Source organism: Mastigoproctus giganteus, chromosome 5 (genome assembly GCF_048544385.1).
Source record: "Mastigoproctus giganteus isolate SK-2022 chromosome 5, ASM4854438v1, whole genome shotgun sequence".
NCBI lineage: Eukaryota > Metazoa > Arthropoda > Arachnida > Uropygi > Thelyphonidae > Mastigoproctus > Mastigoproctus giganteus.
Genome location: NC_143579.1, coordinates 13,350,532 through 13,370,780, shown reverse-complemented (window position 1 = coordinate 13,370,780; position 20,249 = coordinate 13,350,532). Strand labels below are relative to the sequence as shown.

Genomic DNA, 20,249 nt, shown 5'->3' with positions numbered 1-20,249 from the left:
TTCACTGAGACCCTGCTTATTGTGGTGGCTCCAACAGTTTTGGCTGCCGACCCTTCGATGAAGTAGTTAAAGTCCTAGGACCCATTGCATTAGGTACCTTTTTTGTTGTCATTATTATTTTATGTTAATCTTAATTTAGCATTAGTAAAGGCACATGATGCAAGAAAGCAAGCTTATATAGCAAGGAAAAAAAAAAAAAAAAAACCACACCTCATTTCACCCATCCACTCGCTCCAAATGTTTGTCTAGTTTTGCCTTGAATCTATTTCAGCTATCAACTACAACGACAGATGGAAGTTTGTTCCAACAATCAACCGTCTGCTGGCTAAAGGTAAACTTCTGCACATCTATCCCACAACTGTCTCTCCTCAATTTGAATTTATGTCCTCTCAGGTGATTATTCTGAGCAAGAGGAAGAATTTCATTTAATTTCAGGTAATCTGTTTTTACTTTGCAGGCATTCTCAATTTTTTCCATTGAGATTACACTTGACAGGTCAGCCCTACCCAATACAATGATAAAATACATTTGTTTATTTATTTATATATATAAGTCATTATATGCACATAAAATTTGATATTATGTGAGATCAAATGAATTGTTCAGTTGGAAGGGGTGGATTAAGCTTATATGGTGTTGACTGATGACATGCTTGTCTAAAAGCCCAACTTAGTAAAAGTATATCTGCCCACATTTAATCTAATATAGAAAAACAGAAAAGAGTAAAGAAACTAAAGAAAAATTACGGTGTGCGTGCGTGTATACAGTCAAACTTTGTTATAACGAGCATGGAAATAACAAAATCATGGCTGCAATGAGCAAAAAGCCATCGCTGTTATAACGAGCATATTACACAGATATACCATACAAATCTTGCAAACATTCTTAATTGCTTGGATAGTCGAAAAACCAAATTCTTGGAATAGACAAAAAAGGGGTGGCCTGCATCAGATGGATTAGGAGTCGGTTTATGACCCAACCTTGCCCTTTTGGGGATGGGGGCTATACAATAGTGCATTGGCATTTCACTTGTAATTTCTATGGTTGCATTACGCTATTTACAGATTGTATTGTACTCACTGAACCTTAAATTTATTTCAGAGTTCTAAGAATTTTGTAAATGATAATTGTTTGTACACAAAATCACTTTATTGCCATTTTAAATAAAATCAGCTAGAAATGAATACTTTCTTCGGAAACATGTCTACTAACAAAAGAAAGTGTCTCTTGATTTGAAAAAAAATCAAAATTACTTGCGAGTTAATTTAGAAAGTCCGACATTACAAATGTCGATGAAGTATTACTTCAATGGTTCACTACAATAAAAAGCCAAGTGAGATGGTGTTTATTATTAAGTGTATGGTTTTAAAATTACAGACAAAGTGTTTAATATTAATTGCATAGTAGTTTATACAAGCATATTAATACAAATAATATGTAGGTAAATACTAATATTATTTTTTCTCTCTTAAATATTCTTTTGTTTTTTTGAATCCATCTTTTTATCAAGTTATTGAAAATTAAAAAAAAAAAAAAAAATGTGATTAATTCGCGAGTCGAATTAATCGCATTAATTGAGGTTAGCCTGTATTCTACAAAAAACAAGCATTGAGATAAATTCCTCTTTATTTCTATATATTAAAAAAAACTTCATCTGATCTCAATTATCTAATATCAAAAAACTCATTTAGTAATATGAATTTAGGCAAAATGAACTACCGTATTTCCCCATGTATAAGACGCACCTTAATTTTGGGGCCCAAAATTTGAAAAAAAAATGTATTACATAAAGTTATTGAACTCAAATTTTATTCATCATAAAATTCATACAACTCATCACTGTCAAAACTCCCATCCATTAGCTTGTCCTCATCTGTGTCTGATGACGAATCACTGTCTTCATGTATTGCCTTGTCCTCAGTTACATCTATGGCATTTGAAATGCCACACTTCTTAAATTACTTGACAACGATCTCAATCTTGATATTATCCCAGGATCTTTTCACCCAGCTACAAACTTCTCCTATAGTTGGTTTCTTCACTCTTCCTGCTGGTGTCAAATTGTCCCCAGAAGACTTCATCCATTGGTTCCATTCGTCTCTCATGGCAGCTTTGAAGGGTTTGTTAATGCTGACATCAAGTGGTTGGAGCTGGGATGTCAAGCCTCCAGGTATGACGACAAGTTTTGTTTTTTGCTCTGCAGCAATCTTCTTTGTATTTTTTGTTATGTGTGCCCTGAACTGATCAAGCACCAATATGGCAGGTTTGCGTAAGAGCCCACCTGGTCTCCTGCTCCAAACTTTCTCAAACCAGATCTTCATCCCATCCTGATCCATCCAACCCTTGTCATGAACGTGGACAATCACTCCTCAAGGAATGTCTTCTTTTGGCATTGTTTTGCGTTTGAAAATCAGCATAGGATGCAGCTTGGTTCCGTTGGCACAACAAGCTAGAAATGTATAATGGCTCTTTTCATGTCCATTTGTCTTCACAGTTACAGTTTTCACCCCCTTCTTATCAACAGTTCTGTTACTTGGGACATCAAATTGAAGGGGGACTCTGTCCGTATTTGCAATCTGTCCCAACTCAAACTGATGTGTCTTCCGACACTGAATGACAAAACGATGAAATTCAAGGACCTTCTGCTCATAGCTTTCAGGCAAGTCTGGTGCGTGTATGCATGCTTAGTCCATTCCGTTTCACGAACCTGAAGCACCAATTGTGCCCTCCTTTGAAATTAGTAACTTCTTTTTCCATCAGCAATTCTTCTTGCCTCATGCTGAACCATCTTTGTGGACACAGGAATTCCAATTGCCCTTTGCTCCTCATTCCATATCTTTCCTCTCTAAATCAGGCCATTTTGCTGACTTGCCTGTAATGGCCTTCTTCTGCCGTTGCATTTTCAGTAGGGTTTCTTCTTCCCGTAGCCAGTCTCGGATTGTTTTCTCAGTTGGAGAAGGACCAAACTTACGTTCAGCAGCCAGATTTCCATTCACTTTTGCAAACTGGATCACTTTTAACTGGAATTCAGCACTGTACGAAAATCTTTTCTGAGCCATTTCTGGGCAGAACGTGGCAAAACGTAACCTAATATACTGGTAACAAGTGTGAAACAATGAGCACAAAGACAACAAGCACGAAAAAGCAGGAAATGCAAGTAAAAAAAAAATCTACAACCACTGTATAAGACGCACCCAGTTTTTAGACCCCAAATTTTTCGAAAAAAGGTGCGTCTTATACAGGGGGAAATACGGCATATTATATCAAAGAACATTATATAATTAATCTTAATTTGTAACAATCTTATATTCATGTCTATCAGGGCAGTAGTTCCCTCTAATGGACTAGAAATATGCCATGTGGAAACTGATTTTTCATTCATTTGGATGATTGTTATTTATTCCAACACGTCAGGAAAAGTAAAAGGAGCTCTAATATGCTTGATTTGGTTCTCACCAAAGATCCAATCAGCAACCAAAATATGATAGTGCAGAAACCACTGGCTGTTAGTGGCCACAATGTCATAAAATGGGTAGTCTAAAACAATTTCTGCATTAAAAAGTGAAAACTTCAATTCAAGAGAAAGGATTATAATGGATTCTTGTGCACTATTTACTGTAAAGATAACTATATGTTGTTAGAAACACATTCATTATGGAAAGTATTCAAGAGATTTATCCTGGAGGCTACAAATGCATTTGTCCCAGTAGAGAAGCTTTGTAAAAGAAAGATGTCCAAATGGATAAAAAGAGAAGGATTTAATTGAACAAAGAAAAAAGTACAGGATAGTTACAGGATACTGCGAGAATACCTGATTTGTAGGAGCATTTTTTTTAATTTCAATACATACAGAAATGGGTGTGGGGGGAAATCATAAATGGGCTGATAACTTGATTATGCACAGAAAGTTCAGTACAAGTGGCAAATGAGTCGACCAGTGCAATAATTTTTTATTGAAGATATTTGTAAACCATCATTTAATTTTCAGCAGTAAATTAAATAAGATGGCAATCCCGGCAAAGTCAATTGCAAAAAGTACTAAACCTAGGCAAAAGTAAGGTTCCAGGGATGGATGGTATACATCCAGTTAAGCTAAAACAAAGCAGAACGCATGTTCATCATCCAACTGGGGATGCATTAATGTCTTCCAAATGCACAAAAGAGATGTGAGAGATATGATGGGCAACTATAGATCAGTGAGTAGGACTTGTAGTTGGAAAAACTATGGAGTCTGCATTAAATATACAATACAGGACCACAACCTTGATAGGAGTGGCATCCTCAATAGATCATGCCAATCACAGCTGGAGAGTGTGAAGGGAAATTTTGTCTGACCAATCCACCTAATTATTATGACAGTCATAAAACAGTTGCATGAAAGAACAATTTGGACATTATTTACCCTGACTTCAGTAAAACTTTTGATATGTTCCCTCATCATCATCTGTCATTCTGCTATTCAACAGGTTGACGTATGAAGCCTCGCCACCATGCCCTGTCCATGTACTTCTCTCCCTCGTTGATTTCACTCCAGTTTCCTCCTCTCTTAATGACACCGGTCTTTATCATGTCCTGCTACCTCATTCTTGGTCTCCCCCCCCTTGGGCTTTTATCCCTTAATTGTAAATCAAAACTTTCTTCTTGGCAAACACCTCTCATTCATCCTCTTGACATGTCCAAACTATTTCAAACGGGACCTTTCAATCCAATTCTGGAGTTTTTCAACCTGAATTCTCTCCCTAATCACATCATTCCTGATATCCTGTCTTGTCGTCTTTCCGGCTCTGCTCCTCGCAAATCTCATTTCTGCCCCTTGAATTCTCCTTTTATCCTTTTTCCTCATAGTCCAAGTCCTTCATCTGAGATCAGCTAATTATATAACGGATCAGGAAAGGAGCCTGAAATTGTATGTTCATTATTCAGCTAGAATTAATAATATTTTAATTAATAGTTTTGAGAATTGAGTGATTGATTCAAAATGGATCATAATGTACTTAAAATTGCTTAATGGATAATCAAGAGGTTTAGGGACACAAGTGAATTCTGATAAATTAAATTACACAAAAATCTTCTGGGGTGTGTGTATTGTGTAAAATAGAGAACTTATTCAATTATCCAATTTGCCAACCTGTTTGTGAGCATTGTTGACTTGTTTTCTGTTTCCTGTCCTGCAGTTTTGGTCCCTCCACTGCTACCACGTCCCCAGCTTGAAAATTCTCTACCTCCAGGTTGGAGTTGGATGTTATCTAGTTCAGTAGGCTATAGTAAAAAAAAAAAAAAAAAAAGTAAATATCAAAACATTAATTATTTTGCAGATGGATATGCTTATTTCTATACAAAATGAATGTTCAGAAGAAACTGTAAATACGAACAGGATACAATTGGCTGAGAATTAATATTACATGTTTTAACTTGATTGAATGTACTGGGGCTCTGACTTGCCAATGCAATTAAGAGCCCCTCATTTCTAAACCTCACATAGTTAACTCTTTTAGATGGAAGAATAAAAACTATCCAAATAAGTGTGGTTTCTCACAATCAACACTTTATATTCCATTTAAACAAGTCAGAACGCTAATTCTACCATTTTGCTTGTTAGGTTCCAGTCCAGCCAACATGTAAGTAGCTATTTAAGTAATATATGTTATCTGTGTATGGTACAGACAAGGAAGGGCTAAATTTAATTTGATAAGGATAAATTCCTTCCAACTCTGTTTATCTCCTGAAGAAACCAGCACTTAAGCCAAAGGTGGCACTTCAGATAAGAGAAAGTTAAAGATTAAATTATTAAATAAATGATGTGTATAAAATTACTAGATTGAGATACTTGAGGATAAAGTGTACTATGATTTTCAGTTTTGAAACAACACATAGCAGCATACTATTTGAATCTGGAATCCCTGAAATTATGAGGAGTAAAAGCCTAAATAATTTCAAACTCCTTGTGCCCTTACCTTTTGAATGCTGAACTCATTGACAATGAGTTATTAGCCACTAATTCTCTTCTCAGTGAAGGCAATGTGTTCAGAGAATTTCATGTCTATACTGCTCAGAGAATTGCATGTCTGACTGCACAATCACCCGCAGGCCTTTTATTATCATATCATTCTCCAATACCCTGAGTGTAGTACCACACAGTTGATAAGTTACTATAGAATTACTGCTATCCTTGGATATTCCTTGCATTTATGAATGTTAAACTTCAACTGCCATTTCTCAGCCCATTCACCTAATTTTCCTTGACCTTGTTTTGTTTCAGTATCTTGCCCTGATGACTGTCTTTAATGACCCTGCCAACCTTTGTATCATATGCAAACCTAGATATTAAGACCAATATACTTTTATCGATATCACCTGAAAAATACTGAAAACAACAATAGGCCAAGCATTGAACCCTGGGGTCCACTAATAACATTAGTCCATGAAGAGCAATGCCAAATTAGCAAGCTTATATAGCATCAGCAAAAAAAACTTCCCATTTGACATCTCCACTCGCACCAAATATTTGTGTAGTTCTGCCTCGAATCTATTTAAACTCACTTCTACAAAAGATGGAAGTTCGTTCCAGCAATCAACCACCCGTTGGCTAACGGCAAACTTCCGTACATCTATCCTGCAACTGTCTTTTCTCAATTTGAATTTATGCCCTCTCAGGTAATTATTCTGAGCTAGAGAAAGAATTCCATCAGCATTGAGCATGCTCAAACCATTCAAAGCTTTATACACCTCAATCAGATCACCTCGCAGGTGCCCAGTCTCCAGACACTGTAATCTGCAAAACTTAAGCCTTTTTTCATAAGAGCAACCCTTCGTTCCATTCACTAATCTTGTTACCCTTCTCTGTACTCGTTCCAACAGCGACATCCTTCTTAAAATGAGGCCTCCAGACCTGTATACTGTACTCAAGGTGTGGCCTGACCATTGCCTTATACAAGGGAATAATCACCTCCTTATCCCTGCTAGAATAATTCTGTATATCACTGACAAGACACCATGAGCTACTCTTGCAGACCGTCCACACTGCTCAGAAAATTTCATATCTGCCTGCACAATTACCCCCAGGTCCTTTTTATACCCTACCACTGTCAGTGTAGTACCACACAGCTGATACGTTACTCTGGGCTTATTGCTTCTCATATGCATTACTTTTCATTTTTCAGTTGGCACCCCTCAGCCCATCTGCCAAAATTTTCTAGATCCTGTTGCAGCAGCATGCTGTCATTAACAACCCTGCTGACCTTCGTATCGTCTGCAAACCTGGACATTAAGTTTGATATACCTTCATCAATATCATTAATAAATACAGAAAAAAAAAAAAAAGTGCCCAACACTGAACCCTGGGGAAATCCACTAATAACATTAGTCTATGAAGAGCAGTGTCCATTGATTACCACTCTCTGCCTTCTCCCACTCAATCATCCCTTTATCTATAGCAGCAATTTGTCCTTAATGGCATACTGCTCCAATTTGTACAGTAATTAGTCTTCTGTGTGCAACAGTATCAAAGGCTTTCTTAAAATCCAAGTATATGATATCAAAATTATTTTTTTTTCATCCAGTTCCTTTGTGACTACATCATAGTATTCAATCAAAGTTGTCAAGGTAAGACTTGCCCTTAACAAACCCATGCTGTGTCCAAGTTATAACTGAAGTCATGTCTAGATGGTCCTGCAATGCTTCTTTAACCAGTGCCTCCATTAATTTCCATGGAACAGAAGTTAAACTAACAGGTCTGTAATTACCTGTGCTCTCTTTGATCCTCCTTTGTGGATTGGGGTCACATTTGCACATCTCCAGTCTATGGATACCTCCCCTGAGTACAGGGAAGCTTTCATAATTATGGCTAAGGGTTTGCTTACTTCCTTTGCTGCCTCCTTTAATATAACTGGATAGATTCCATCCATCCCAGGTGCCTTTCTTATGTTTATCTTCAACAATTTATCCTCCACTTTACTCTCAGTTATTACGAGATTATCTAGCTTACTGCCAGAGTTGAATACACCTCTGGCATTCCCCTCCCTGAATATAGATGCAAAATATTCATTTAGTTTGTTAGCTACCTGAGCAGGTTCAATATCAATACTTGATATTGAACCATCAATATCAAGTGGATCAATCTGATTCATCTCCTTCCTTCTAGAGTTTATATAAGTAAAGAACTCTTAGCTGTTTTTCTTTGCATCCTTTGCCCAAGATTTTTCTCAATCTACGTTTGCCTGCCCAACCTCCTTTGTAACTTGGTTACAGACCAGCTTATATCTATCAGAGGTTTCTGTGTCACATGTTAATTTATATGTATCCCATGCATTTTTCTTCTCTGTCACATGTCTAATTAGTTCATCTGAGATCCATTTAGGCCTAAATCAAACAATATTTCTTTGGTGGTATGAAAAGCCTAGTGGCCTCCAAGATTAATTCCCTGAATGCTTCCCATTTTGAATTTGCTGTTGGCAACATCATCAGTGGGTCCCACCATATAGAACCTAAATACTGTCTCAGACCACCGTAGTCACCTTTACGAAAGCAAAAACACTTCCCTTTACCCTTGATGGTAGTTACCTCTTTGAGTAAATCCCACTTCAGCACACTGTGATCACTGCCACCTAGTGGTTCCTTTATCTGCAGATTCTTGATGCATGAAGAATCACTACTGATAATCAGATCAAGAGTATTACTCCCTCTAGTTGCCTCCCGAACATGCTGCTGTAGAAAACAATCATCCAATAAATTCACAAAAGCCTTGCTAGTGTGTGAGTGACCAACTCAAAAGTTCCAGTCAATATCTGAAAAGTTAAAATCCCCCATAAGACATTCTGATTTACTGGCCCACTATTTTTCTTCACAATTGCTCATTATACTCATCAGATTTATTAGGCCTATAACACACATCTACTCTAATATTTCCTTTACCAATGCTTATTTCACACCAAACAGACTCAACACTGCAGTGTTCACCAAAATCAATTGGATGCACTCCCATAGATTTTGTGTTTCTTCACTAAAAGTATAACTCCTCCTCCTTTCCTGACCTGTCTATCCTTCCTGTACACATTGTACCGTCCAAATTCCAATTCTGCACTGTTTATATCTGTGTGACACCAGGTCTCTGATATCCCAACAATATCTGCCTTTGATGTTTTGACTAGTACTTTAAGCTCACCATACTCCTAGCATTAATGAACATGCAAGTATACATGCACCTGTTTCTTATCTGCACTTCATTTTGATGTTTTCAACCATTATAATAAATCATATTTATAAAAAATTATATACATTTGTACAGGCCCCTTGGTTATCCCTCCCCTTCTCATGCCCCAGGGTGTATCCCTGAATGAAATGTTGAGTTACACACACAAGTTTAATATCTGTTATTATAATTATGATTATCATAATTATAATAACAAAATATGTGGGTTGCACAGCTTGGAAACTAGGTAGTTTTATTTTAGCCAGCTAGTTATAAATTAGTGGAATAAGTTACCTACATGGGTGGTTGAGACATTTTGGGGAAATTCAAAGGTCAGCTGGATAGTTACCTATGGAGGAGGGAAATGCATATGTTGTCTATTTCCTTGTTATTTATTTAATTTTATTATTTAAAAAATTTTTTTTTTTGGCTGGTGCAGCATAAGCCTTACGTGTCCTTGCACCATATGGACATTATTAATACTGATACTAATCTGTACCATCCGGGTTCATGAAATTAGAAATTTGAAGCCATCAGTATCATTGACCTTTAAATTCACCAAGTAAAATTACTTCAGTGATCGGAAAGTTAGATTGGAGAAAGTAGAGATTCAAAGAAAGAGAATCAGAAAAGTCCTAGGTGATTTGTAGAGTTTGGAGAAAAGTGGAGGCAACAAGTGAATTTTGGAGAATGGGGTAAAGAGATTTTAAGCCAGAGGAGATTAAAAAATAGTGGATTCCAGATTATAACATATGAAAAGGAATATTAGAGAAGACATGCACACGTTTGAAGCTAAAGCTTATATGAAAGCTTGAAGGACAGGGTGGATGCTCTCGAAGGATTTTAATCAAGGGGCCCATCAAGCTCTCAGCTGCCCACATCAATGCCAGAGCTTGCACTTGAACTTCACGCAACACAGCGGCAACCCTCAAGGCAGAATGCACTGGTCCCAAAGGAACTAGTTGTTGTAGGTGACTATTGTCAGGTAAACGGGGAACATATTGTTCAAATAGGATAGATGGAACAGGACCAGGGTATGTCTGCCAGGGGCAAAGGCTGATGATGTTGTAGGGCAGATATCATCCTTTAAGGGTACAAAGGGTGGTATTGTTGTACACGTTGGCACTAATGATATTAAGAGTAGGAGACAATGCTGAAAAAAAGCTGTGAGTTAGGGTTGAATTTGAAAAGTGTCTGCAATTCTGCCCAGACACAATAGGAGGGAGTATATGATGAGAGCTTTGTTGAGCAATTCGGCCCTGGAGATATTGTACAAGGCTCAAGGGGTAGAATTTTTCTCAGCTTGGTCTGTGCTTGTTAACAGGAGAGCCTGCTTCTACAGGGATGGGATACACTTAAATAGAAAGGGTGCAAGAATATTTACTGATGCTATCGAGGTAGAGTTAGGTGGGTCGGAAAACTACTAGTTGGGGGGATACACGGACTAATAGATTAACAGTAGCCGCTGGCAGAGATAAAAGTGATTCTTGCACTACTTATATTGAAATGCAATTGAACAGCAGCCTGTAAAGCAAGGCAGTGGGAATTTCCAGGACTGCTGGGAGTCATAGTGGAACAAGTAAATACATGGGCTGTGTTTGGGGGTTCCCTGGGAGCAGGCAGAGTAGGTTCATGCAAAAAGATGGCTGAATGGGCGGAGGAATTTTTTATAAGATAGAGAAAATACAAGGACATCACCTTATTTAGCAGTTGTGTGTTGCAACCATGGTCACCCACACATGTACGTCTATGCTCTCGCTCTTGACCACCCTGCCATAGCAGCCTAGTATTTTTGTAAACTCTCATTACATAAAATTGTTTCTTTTTAACACGGAGCCAGAGATATTCTGCTTAACTGTCTATCCAACCTTGTAATTCCAAAAATGCTTCTTTTCCACCCTTTTCTGAGCTACTCTCAACTTTTGTTCCATAAGCATACATGTTTCACTTCAATAAGTTGTGATAGCCAGAATACCCTAATGCGTTTACTTTATGAATGTGCAGTGACAGAGATGTACAGTGCAATTAAAAGTAGGATGGAGCCACATCAGATTATGAGATTTGCAAACTGGGAATAATATGCAAATGCACCTGAGATTTGGGGGGGGGGGGTATTCCTTATCCTTGACATTGCCCATGTTAATGGTCTTCTCACGAGTCCTACCAACAAACTTCCTTGATTTGTTGCCCATTGTTCTTAGACTCCAGACTGATTGAAAAATGAAAAGGAGCAAAGAGCAGCACTATGCTGAATGCTCTTGTATTAACTGGCACAAAAAACAAAGTTGTAAATTCCTCTTGTTTGGTGGCTATTTAGGAGCATAAAAAGAGAATTATATATATATTTCCAACTAGAACAAAATTTGTGTAGATTTATTCCATTAAATATAGCAAAAATAAATAAATAAAAAGAATTATAGTGAAAAGAAATGATAAATTAAATATTCAAAGCATCTGGTATAAATCCATAAAAATCTTTTCTCTTATTGACTTCTGGAAAACATTTCGCTATCCTCTTCCCAGGCTATGCATCACTGCTAAACACTGTCATACAACTTTTTGCATTTATGAATAACAATTAAGTTTCTCTTAATAAAAGCCTCTTTGGAATGTGGACAGTGTTATACGTAATTAACTTCTTCAACAGTACCTTGCAGTAACTGGCAAATATCAGTGGCCACAAACAAGCACAGTTCACACGTGTGATAATGAACTATATTAATCTTGCATGATACAGTTAATTCCATTAGTGCACCACTTATTAGCAAAGCCGTTCTTTCTGGAAATAATCTGTGGGTAGGGAGATTAAGGACTAACACAAAAAGTCTAAGTTACCGATTCTCTTCATTTCTTGTGTGGTGTAGATAACTAAGCTACTCTACAATAGGATTTATAATATTTTTAAGGCCTCTTGCTTGTATTTGTAATTAATTGCTTTCTTTTAGTGATAAAGAGGCTAACTGGATATCTCTGAAATATTATGCCTCATTACCGATTATTTGATAGCGAAATCTATTAATGCAAACAAGCTAGTTTAATATTCAGTAATGCAGAGCTCTCCATTTAGACAGATGAATAACATCAAGTGATAATCCTTTCATTAATTTATATTTTGCAAATTATGTTGGATTGTGGCCATTAATCACCATGGTCATAAGTGCCAAAATGAAATTATTACATGTTATTTCTCATAATCGACCAGTTCAGATACTGAGGCTTTTTACAATTACAAGAAATGCAAACACAATACGTTCATTTTGCTACTAGAAAACTGGTAAATTCTAATCTCTCTCTCTCTCTCTCTCTCACAACCTTTTTCTTACTTGAACATGCTGAATTATGATGGGATTCTTCCACTTGCTCAGATTATGAACCAGAGGGAACATAAATTCAAATTGAGGAAAGACTTGTAGATTAGATGCATGGAAATTTGCCTTTAGCCAGCAGGTAGTTGATTGCTTAAATAAATTCAAAAAGGAACTGGACAAACTTTTAGAGGGAATGGATGTGTGAAATTGTTTTCTATTTATTTATTATTTTTTTGGCTGATGCTACATAAGCGCTCACATGCCTGCTTTCTCACATCACATGCCTCTAATACTATTACTATTATCTTCCACTGACTGCAAATCCTATCCATAGTTTACCTAATGACAGCACATTGCATTCTACCTTTCAATTTGAGGCTTTTGCAATTACTTTGAGAAATCTTGCACTGCATTCAGTTTCAACTTCTCAGAATATCCTTAAATACTGTTCTTCGGGTAATTCAAGTGGGCAAAGAAACTTGGTTAACCTCAAGCCTTCTAAAGCTGTTCTTCTTTAATGCTATTTTTAACAAAAGAGATTACCCCCCCCCCACATTTTTGATAAAACTAAACTTTTTGACAAGATTGCCCATCTTTATTGAGGATGACACTGGTAACCTCTTCTTCTAACTTTTAAAACTTCTAACCTCTCTTGTCATAATAATCACATCAAAAAAAAAAAAAAAAAAAAAAACATGCTTCCTTTTTCTGCTCTTGGTGTTACTTTGATATTTGTATAGGTCTGTTGATTCTACAAATATCAATCCACATAACCATGAAATATTGTTCTGGGATGGTGCTCCCAAAGCCTCTCACATAATTGCCCTCTTTCGAATCTAGGAACTAGATTCAAAAGAAGGCAGTTATGTTAATTAATAACCTTCGTTTACAAACTGCCTCCACTCTCTGTCACAAAGATATTCAGTTTCTGTTGCACACCCTTTCTATAGATATTTCCACGGGCACAGTTCTTCTGAATTGGAATTTCTCTCATCCAAACAAGTCAAACTCCAAGTTCACAGAACTCCTCTCCCTCCTTAGGATCTTCATTTAGTGTTTGAAGGCTCTAGGTTCTCTTCATTCCAAGGAACTCACTATATTACCTCAAACATAGTAAAATGCACCTATGTTAAATCTAGTTTTTTTTTGTTTTTAAGGAAATTCCAAAGCATTTCTATAAATTTGGTACTGAAGTTATTTGCACAATACTGATTCCAGCACTAACTTAGTTGCATTACAAGTGTAGAATAGATGTGTGTACACAAGGACGTTAATGATTTTTCTAACAGAAAAAGTTTATTATAGAAATTTTTATTTAAAAATTAGTTCCTATAATTTTATTTTTGGTATAAAATCTGTGAATCGTATTTGAATTGCATTTTTTTTTTTGGGCCCCTATTTTTTTTTGTAGGCCTAGCCACAATGCCTAATGGAAAATATGATCCTATGCTCCTTCTTCCATTATCCCTTCTACTTAATTTTTGGAACTACATTCCTTCACACGTATTTCCCTAAAATTGCAATCTACAGAAATTCGAGTATAACAACAAAAGGCATCCCCTGTCTTCTCAACATTTAATTCATGCACTGTACTAAATTAACACAAATTTTTTGTGTTTAGTCACAGAAGGGTATTATTGCAATATCACTGTAATCAGACTCGCTGATGAACTGAAATGATTATATTGCTTCAAATTCCAAGTTTTATAAGGCAAGGTAGACCCTGCAGTTATTGCAGCAGCATTTTAGAAACCATCTCATCTTCAAAGGAACTCAACCTAGGAATGGCATAATAGGAGGGAAGATGTTTTTATAACTTGCATTACCATTCCACACCTCAAGGGGGAAAAAAGAAACTACAAAAGTGCCCTGCAATTAAAATATCAATCAACCTATTTCCAGATATTTTATTCCAGACCATACTGCATACTGACAAGACATAACAGTCACAAACAGCTAATAATAAAATTTTATTCTACTTGTGTAGACTAAAATACCTTTGTCAACTTCAGCTTTAGAGGGTCAACAAAGTTTCCTTTCCCTTTTCCAGACATGTTCCAGCCATCATCTGGAGCAAATGGTGTAGGAAAGCTCCTACCTAAATTAATAAAATTCTGCATTAATATCAGTAGAAAAGATCACTTTATATTATAATATGTAATAAAAAAAATTATTATCAGATTCTTAGAAGGCAATGAATATCTAAAATGGTATCTGGCTGATGAAACACAGATGCACATCTCAACTGTTTCCAATATGACTAAGGAATGGTGGCTTGGATGAAAGATGTTTCCCTATAGATGTATCCTTCAAGGTGCAAAGTCAACTGATACTGCCTTACCTCCTCCCTTGGCGCCTCCGTAGCCAGGTGGGAAGGAGCAGCACTGCATAGCACACGCTTCTTGATTAGACTGGGGTTCGAGCACGTCACTACTAAATACGGAGGATGCGGAAAGGTCAAGGAATGACTACCGCATATCCCGGAGCAATATGGCCTTAGTTGCTAATGCTCCTAAAAACCAAACAACAACAACCTCCTTCCTTAACAGACATCTGCATACATTAATTTCATCAATATGATGGCAAAAGTGAGCACATCTAAGTTGTCTCCACTCCATATACATACAGTCAAGAAGGCGGAGGAAAAAAAAAAAAATAAAATAAAAAATATATATATATATATACACACACATATATATGTACTAAACTTATATTTCTTATTATTCATTTTGGTTCTACATGGGAGCATCAGGTTTGTGGTGACCCCAGCCAACCCACTAGTTATATATAAACTAGCCCTGGAATGGATAGCCTAATCTACCATAGATGCATATAAATATATTAATATATAACATAATATGAACCAGAGCTGTGATGCTCAATATGTTCTACATTGATATCAATATTTGTAAAATTATAAGAGAAGTTTACCTCAATATAATATGTAGAACACTTCCGTATGATACTCTCCAGCAATTAAAACGAAAAAAATCGCAAATCTTACATTACAGTAAAAAATAATTAGAAATCAATCTAACACAATTAAAAATTAAATTATTAGAAGAAATTTAACGAACGAAAATCTTGGCCACACATGTATATAGCATTATAAAACCCTTTAGACAGGCAATACAATTTGGGATTAAGATGTACGATACACTATTTAATAACCTTAAGGACTGTAGACTTGGCGATAATGATAACAAATAGAGCTACACACAAAACCAAAAGAAGGTGGGAAGCATGAACATTTTCAGTCTGCCCACCACAGAACAAGGAGGTACAATGGTATTTTAATCTGATACATATCCGTAGGGATTTGAATCTCCTATCACAGTTTGCTGTCTTTTACGTAAACCACCCTGTTTAATTAAAAATAATTAAGTACATAATTTAAGTACATATAATTTACTTACCTTATTCCAAAAAAAGTTTTCAACCAAGTTATGACCTAAAGTTATCCTAGCAAAACTGGTATAGAGATTACAGAAACAGGTATATATGAAACATTCTTGTAGTTTGGCTGTGTCTGCTCAAAGCCCCCTGAGGAAGTAGCCGATATATGGCCAAGTGAGAGAATGTTAATTTTCTTTAAATTTTACACCAATTTCAATGTGTTATATATTAATATATTTATATGTATCTATGGTACATTAGGCTATCCATTCCAAGGCTAGTTTATATATAACTAGTGGGTGGTTGGGATCACCACAAACCTGATGCACCCACGTAGAACCAAAATTAATAATAAGAAATATAAGTTTAGTACATATAAAACCTATGCACGTATGGTGGCTAATTGTCCCCATACAATAGCATTAACATAGCACATAATAACTCCACTAACAACCCTAACTAATATACATAAAAACCAAGGAAGTGAAGCCAGTCGACATCGCTGGACAGTACAGTGTTGAGTCAGTTTGGTGTGATATAAGCATTGGGAGATCAAAATTGAGAGTAGGAGTGTGCTATAGGCCTAATGACTCTGATGAGTATAATAAGAAACTGTACAGGGAAATAGAGTGGGCCAGTAAATCAGAGAGTCTTATAATGGGAGATTTTAATTTCCCAGATATTGACTGGAATTTGGGGGCTGGTCACTCACACACTAGCAGGGCTTTTGTGGATTTATTAGATGATTGTTTTCTACATCAGCATGTTCGGGAGGCAAATAGAGGGAGTAATACTCTTTCTTGATTTGATTATCAGCAGTGATTCTTCATGCATTAAGAATCTGCAGATAAATGAACCACTAGGTGGCAGTGATCACAGTGTGCTGAAGTGGGATTTACTCAAAGAGGTAACTACCATTAGGGGTAAAGGGAAGGGTTATTGCTTCCATAAAGGCGACTACGATGGACTGAGACAGTATTTAAATTCGATACAGTGGGACCAACTGATGATGTTACCAACAGCAAATTCAAAATGGGAAGCATTCAAAGAACTTATCTTGGAAGCTACTAGGCTTTACATACCAACTAAGAAATATTGTTCAAGGTTTAGGTCAAAATGGATGTCAGATGAACTAATGAGGCATATGGCAGAGAAGAAAAATGCATGGGATACTTACAAATTAACACATGACACAGAAGCCTATGATAGATACAAGTTGATCTGCAACCAAGTTACAAAGGAGGTTAGGCAGGCGAAGGCAAATTACGAGAAATCCTTGGCAAGGGATGCAAAGAAAAACAGCAAAGAGTTCTTTACTTATGTAAACTCTAGAAGGAAGGGGATGAATCAGATTGGTCCACTTCATATTGATGGGTCAACTGTTAATGATCCTGCTCAGGTAGCTAACAAACTAAATGAATATTTTGCATCGACATTCACACATGAGGAGTTATTCAGCGAGGCGAATGCCAGAGATGTATTCAACTCTAGCAGTAAGCTACAGAATCTTGAAATAACTGGGAGTAAAGTGGAGGAGAAACTGTTGAAGATAAACACAAGAAAGGCACCCGGGGTGGATGGGATCTATCCAGTTATATTAAAGGAGGCAGAAAGGAAGTAAGCAAACCCTTAGCCATAATTATGAGAGCTTCCTTGGACTCAGGGGAGGTACCCATAGACTGGAAATGTGCAAATGTGACCCCAATTCACAAAGGAGGATCAAAGGCTGACACAAGTAATTATAGACCTGTGAGCTTAACTTCTGTTCCAGGAAAATTAATGGAGGCACTGGTTAAAGAAGCACTGCAGGATCATTTAGACAAGACTTCAGTTATAGCTCGGACACAGCATGGTTTTGTTAAGGGGAAGTCTAGCCTGACCAATTTGATTGGATACTATGATGCAGTCACAAAAGAACTGGATGCAGGGAATAGCTTTGATATTATATACTTGGATCTTAGAAAGGCTTTTGATACTGTTGCACATGGAAGACTGCTACACAAATTGGAGCAGTGTGACATTGGAGGCAAATTACTGCTATGGATAAAGGGGTGGCTGAGGGGGAGAAGACAGAGAGTGGTAATCAATGGATACTGATCATCGTGGACTAATGTTATTAGTGGAGTTCCTCAGGGCTCAGTGTTGGGTCCATTATTGTTTTCTGTATTTATAAATGATATTGATGATGGTATATCAAGCTTAATGTCCAAGTTTGCAGACGATACAAAGGTTGGCAGGGTTGTCAAGGACACTACTGACACTATGCTGCTGCAACAGGATCTAGAAAGGTTGAGCAGATGGGCTGAGAGGTGGCAAATGAAGTTTAACATTGACAAATGTAAAGTACTACACATGGGAAACAGCAACCCCAGAGCAACGTATCAACTCTGTGGTCCTACACTGACAGTGGCAGAGAATGAAAGGGACTTGGGGGTGGTTGTGCAGGCAGATATGAAGTTCTCTGAGCAGTGCAGACGGGCTGCAAGAGTAGCTCATGGAGTATTGTCAATGATATACAGGAATTTTTCCAGCAGGGATAAGGAGGTGATTATTCCCTTGTATAAGGCAATGGTCAGGCCACACCTGGAGTACTGTATACAGGTCTGGAGGCCTCATTTCAAGAAGGATGTAGAGCTGCTGGAACGAGTACAGAGAAGGGCAACAAGATTAGTGAATGGAACAAAGAGGTGCTCTTACGAAGAAAGGCTTAAATTTTGCAAATTACAGTGTCTGGAGACTAGGCACCAGCGAGGTGATCTGATAGATGTGTATAAAGCTTTGAAGGGTTTGAGCATGCTCAATGCTGATGGGATTCTTCCTCTTGCTCAGAATAATCACCTGAGACGGCATAAATTCAAATTGAGGAAAGACAGAGTAGGATAGACGTGAGGAAATTTGCCTTTAGCCAGTGGGTGGCTGGTTGGTGGAACAGATTTCCATCCCTTGTAGTGGAGGTTGATAGCCTAAATAAGTTTAAGGCTCAGCTGGACAGGTATTTTGAACGAGCAGAGGGGTGAAGTGGAAGTGGGTTTTTTTTTTTTTTTGGCTGATGCTGCATAAGCTTGCTTTCTTGCATTAAATGCCTCTACTAATGCTAATATTATTAAATAAAATTAAGTGTACTACTTTTACTTTACAGCCCCCCCCGACTTTATATTGGCTTGGCAATTCAGCACATAATTTACTTAATTCATCATAACCTCTAGGATATTAACATTCTTCCTTCTTTCACTAATCTACTACTCTTCTTCTTCTTCACCATTATAGCTACTGGCACCTCGTATAACTTTCACATCCATTTATGCATACTTAATTTAATATTAATACAACATATATATACAGGTTGCCCTCGTTTTGCCCTGGTCCGATTTGTGCCGATCACTAACCGCAATGCAATTTTTATTTATTTATTTTGTTTTTTCTTCAAATTTTTTATAAATTGAAAGTTTAAAATCGTCAGACAAAATTTATCAGCATCATATGTGCTATCCACTGTTCACGTCATAGTAGTAGTAGTAGTAGTAGTGGCATGTAATGCAAGAAAGCAAATGTATGAGCTTATGCAGCATCAGCCAAAAAAAAAAAAAAAAAAAAAATCACACCATTCCCTCCAAATGCCTGTCCAGTTCCTCCTTAAATTTATTCAACCTATCAACTTCCACAACGACAGGTGGAAGTTTGTTCCAGCAATTAACCACCCGCTGGCTAAAGGAAAATTTCCACACATCTATTCTACATCTGTCTTTTCTTAATTTGAATTTATGCCCCCTTAGATTCGTAATCTGAACAAGTGGAAGGATCCCATCAGAATTCAGTGTGCTCAACCCATTCAAGGCCTTATATACCTCAATCAGATCACCGCGCAGGTGACTAGTCTCCAGCCACTGCAATTTGCAGAACTTAAGCCTCTCTTGGTAAGAGGATCCCTTCATTCCCCTCACCAAGCTTGTTGCCCTTCTCTGTACACGCTCAAGTAAATCTACATCCTTCCTAAAATGAGGCCTCCAGACCTGTACGCAGTACTCAAGCCGTGGCCTGACCATTGCCTTATACAGAGGGATAATCACCTTTTCCCTGCTAGCAAAATTCCTATATATCGTTGACAAAACCCCATGACCTGCCCTGGCAGCCTGTCTGCATTGCTCAGAAAACTTCATATCTGCCTGCACAATTACTCCCAGGTCTTTTTCATTTTCTACCACCTTAAGTGTAGTACCACACAGTTGGTACTGTTTCTCTGGGGTTACTTCTACTCATATGTAGTACTTTGCATTTGTCAAGGTTAAACTTCAGTTGCCACTTCTTAGCCCATCTGCCCAAATTATCTAGATCCTGTTGAAGTAGCACACTGCCATTAC

At 37.2% G+C, this 20,249-nt stretch overlaps 1 protein-coding gene across 5 annotated transcripts in view; it reads right to left on the bottom strand.

Moving 5' to 3' along the window:
* Positions 1–20,249, bottom strand: part of LOC150085178 (eukaryotic translation initiation factor 4 gamma 3-like) — a 791,506-nt gene that overhangs the window by 125,392 nt on the left and 645,865 nt on the right. For all 5 annotated transcript variants that reach the window (XM_090373913.1, XM_090373915.1, XM_090373911.1 and 2 more), the window contains 2 exons: positions 14,493–14,593; positions 5,129–5,259 (listed from right to left, as the gene is read on the bottom strand). In XM_090373913.1, the coding sequence (XP_090230039.1) occupies positions 5,129–5,259; positions 14,493–14,593 (232 nt within the window). The remainder of the gene's footprint in view (positions 1–5,128; positions 5,260–14,492; positions 14,594–20,249) is intronic.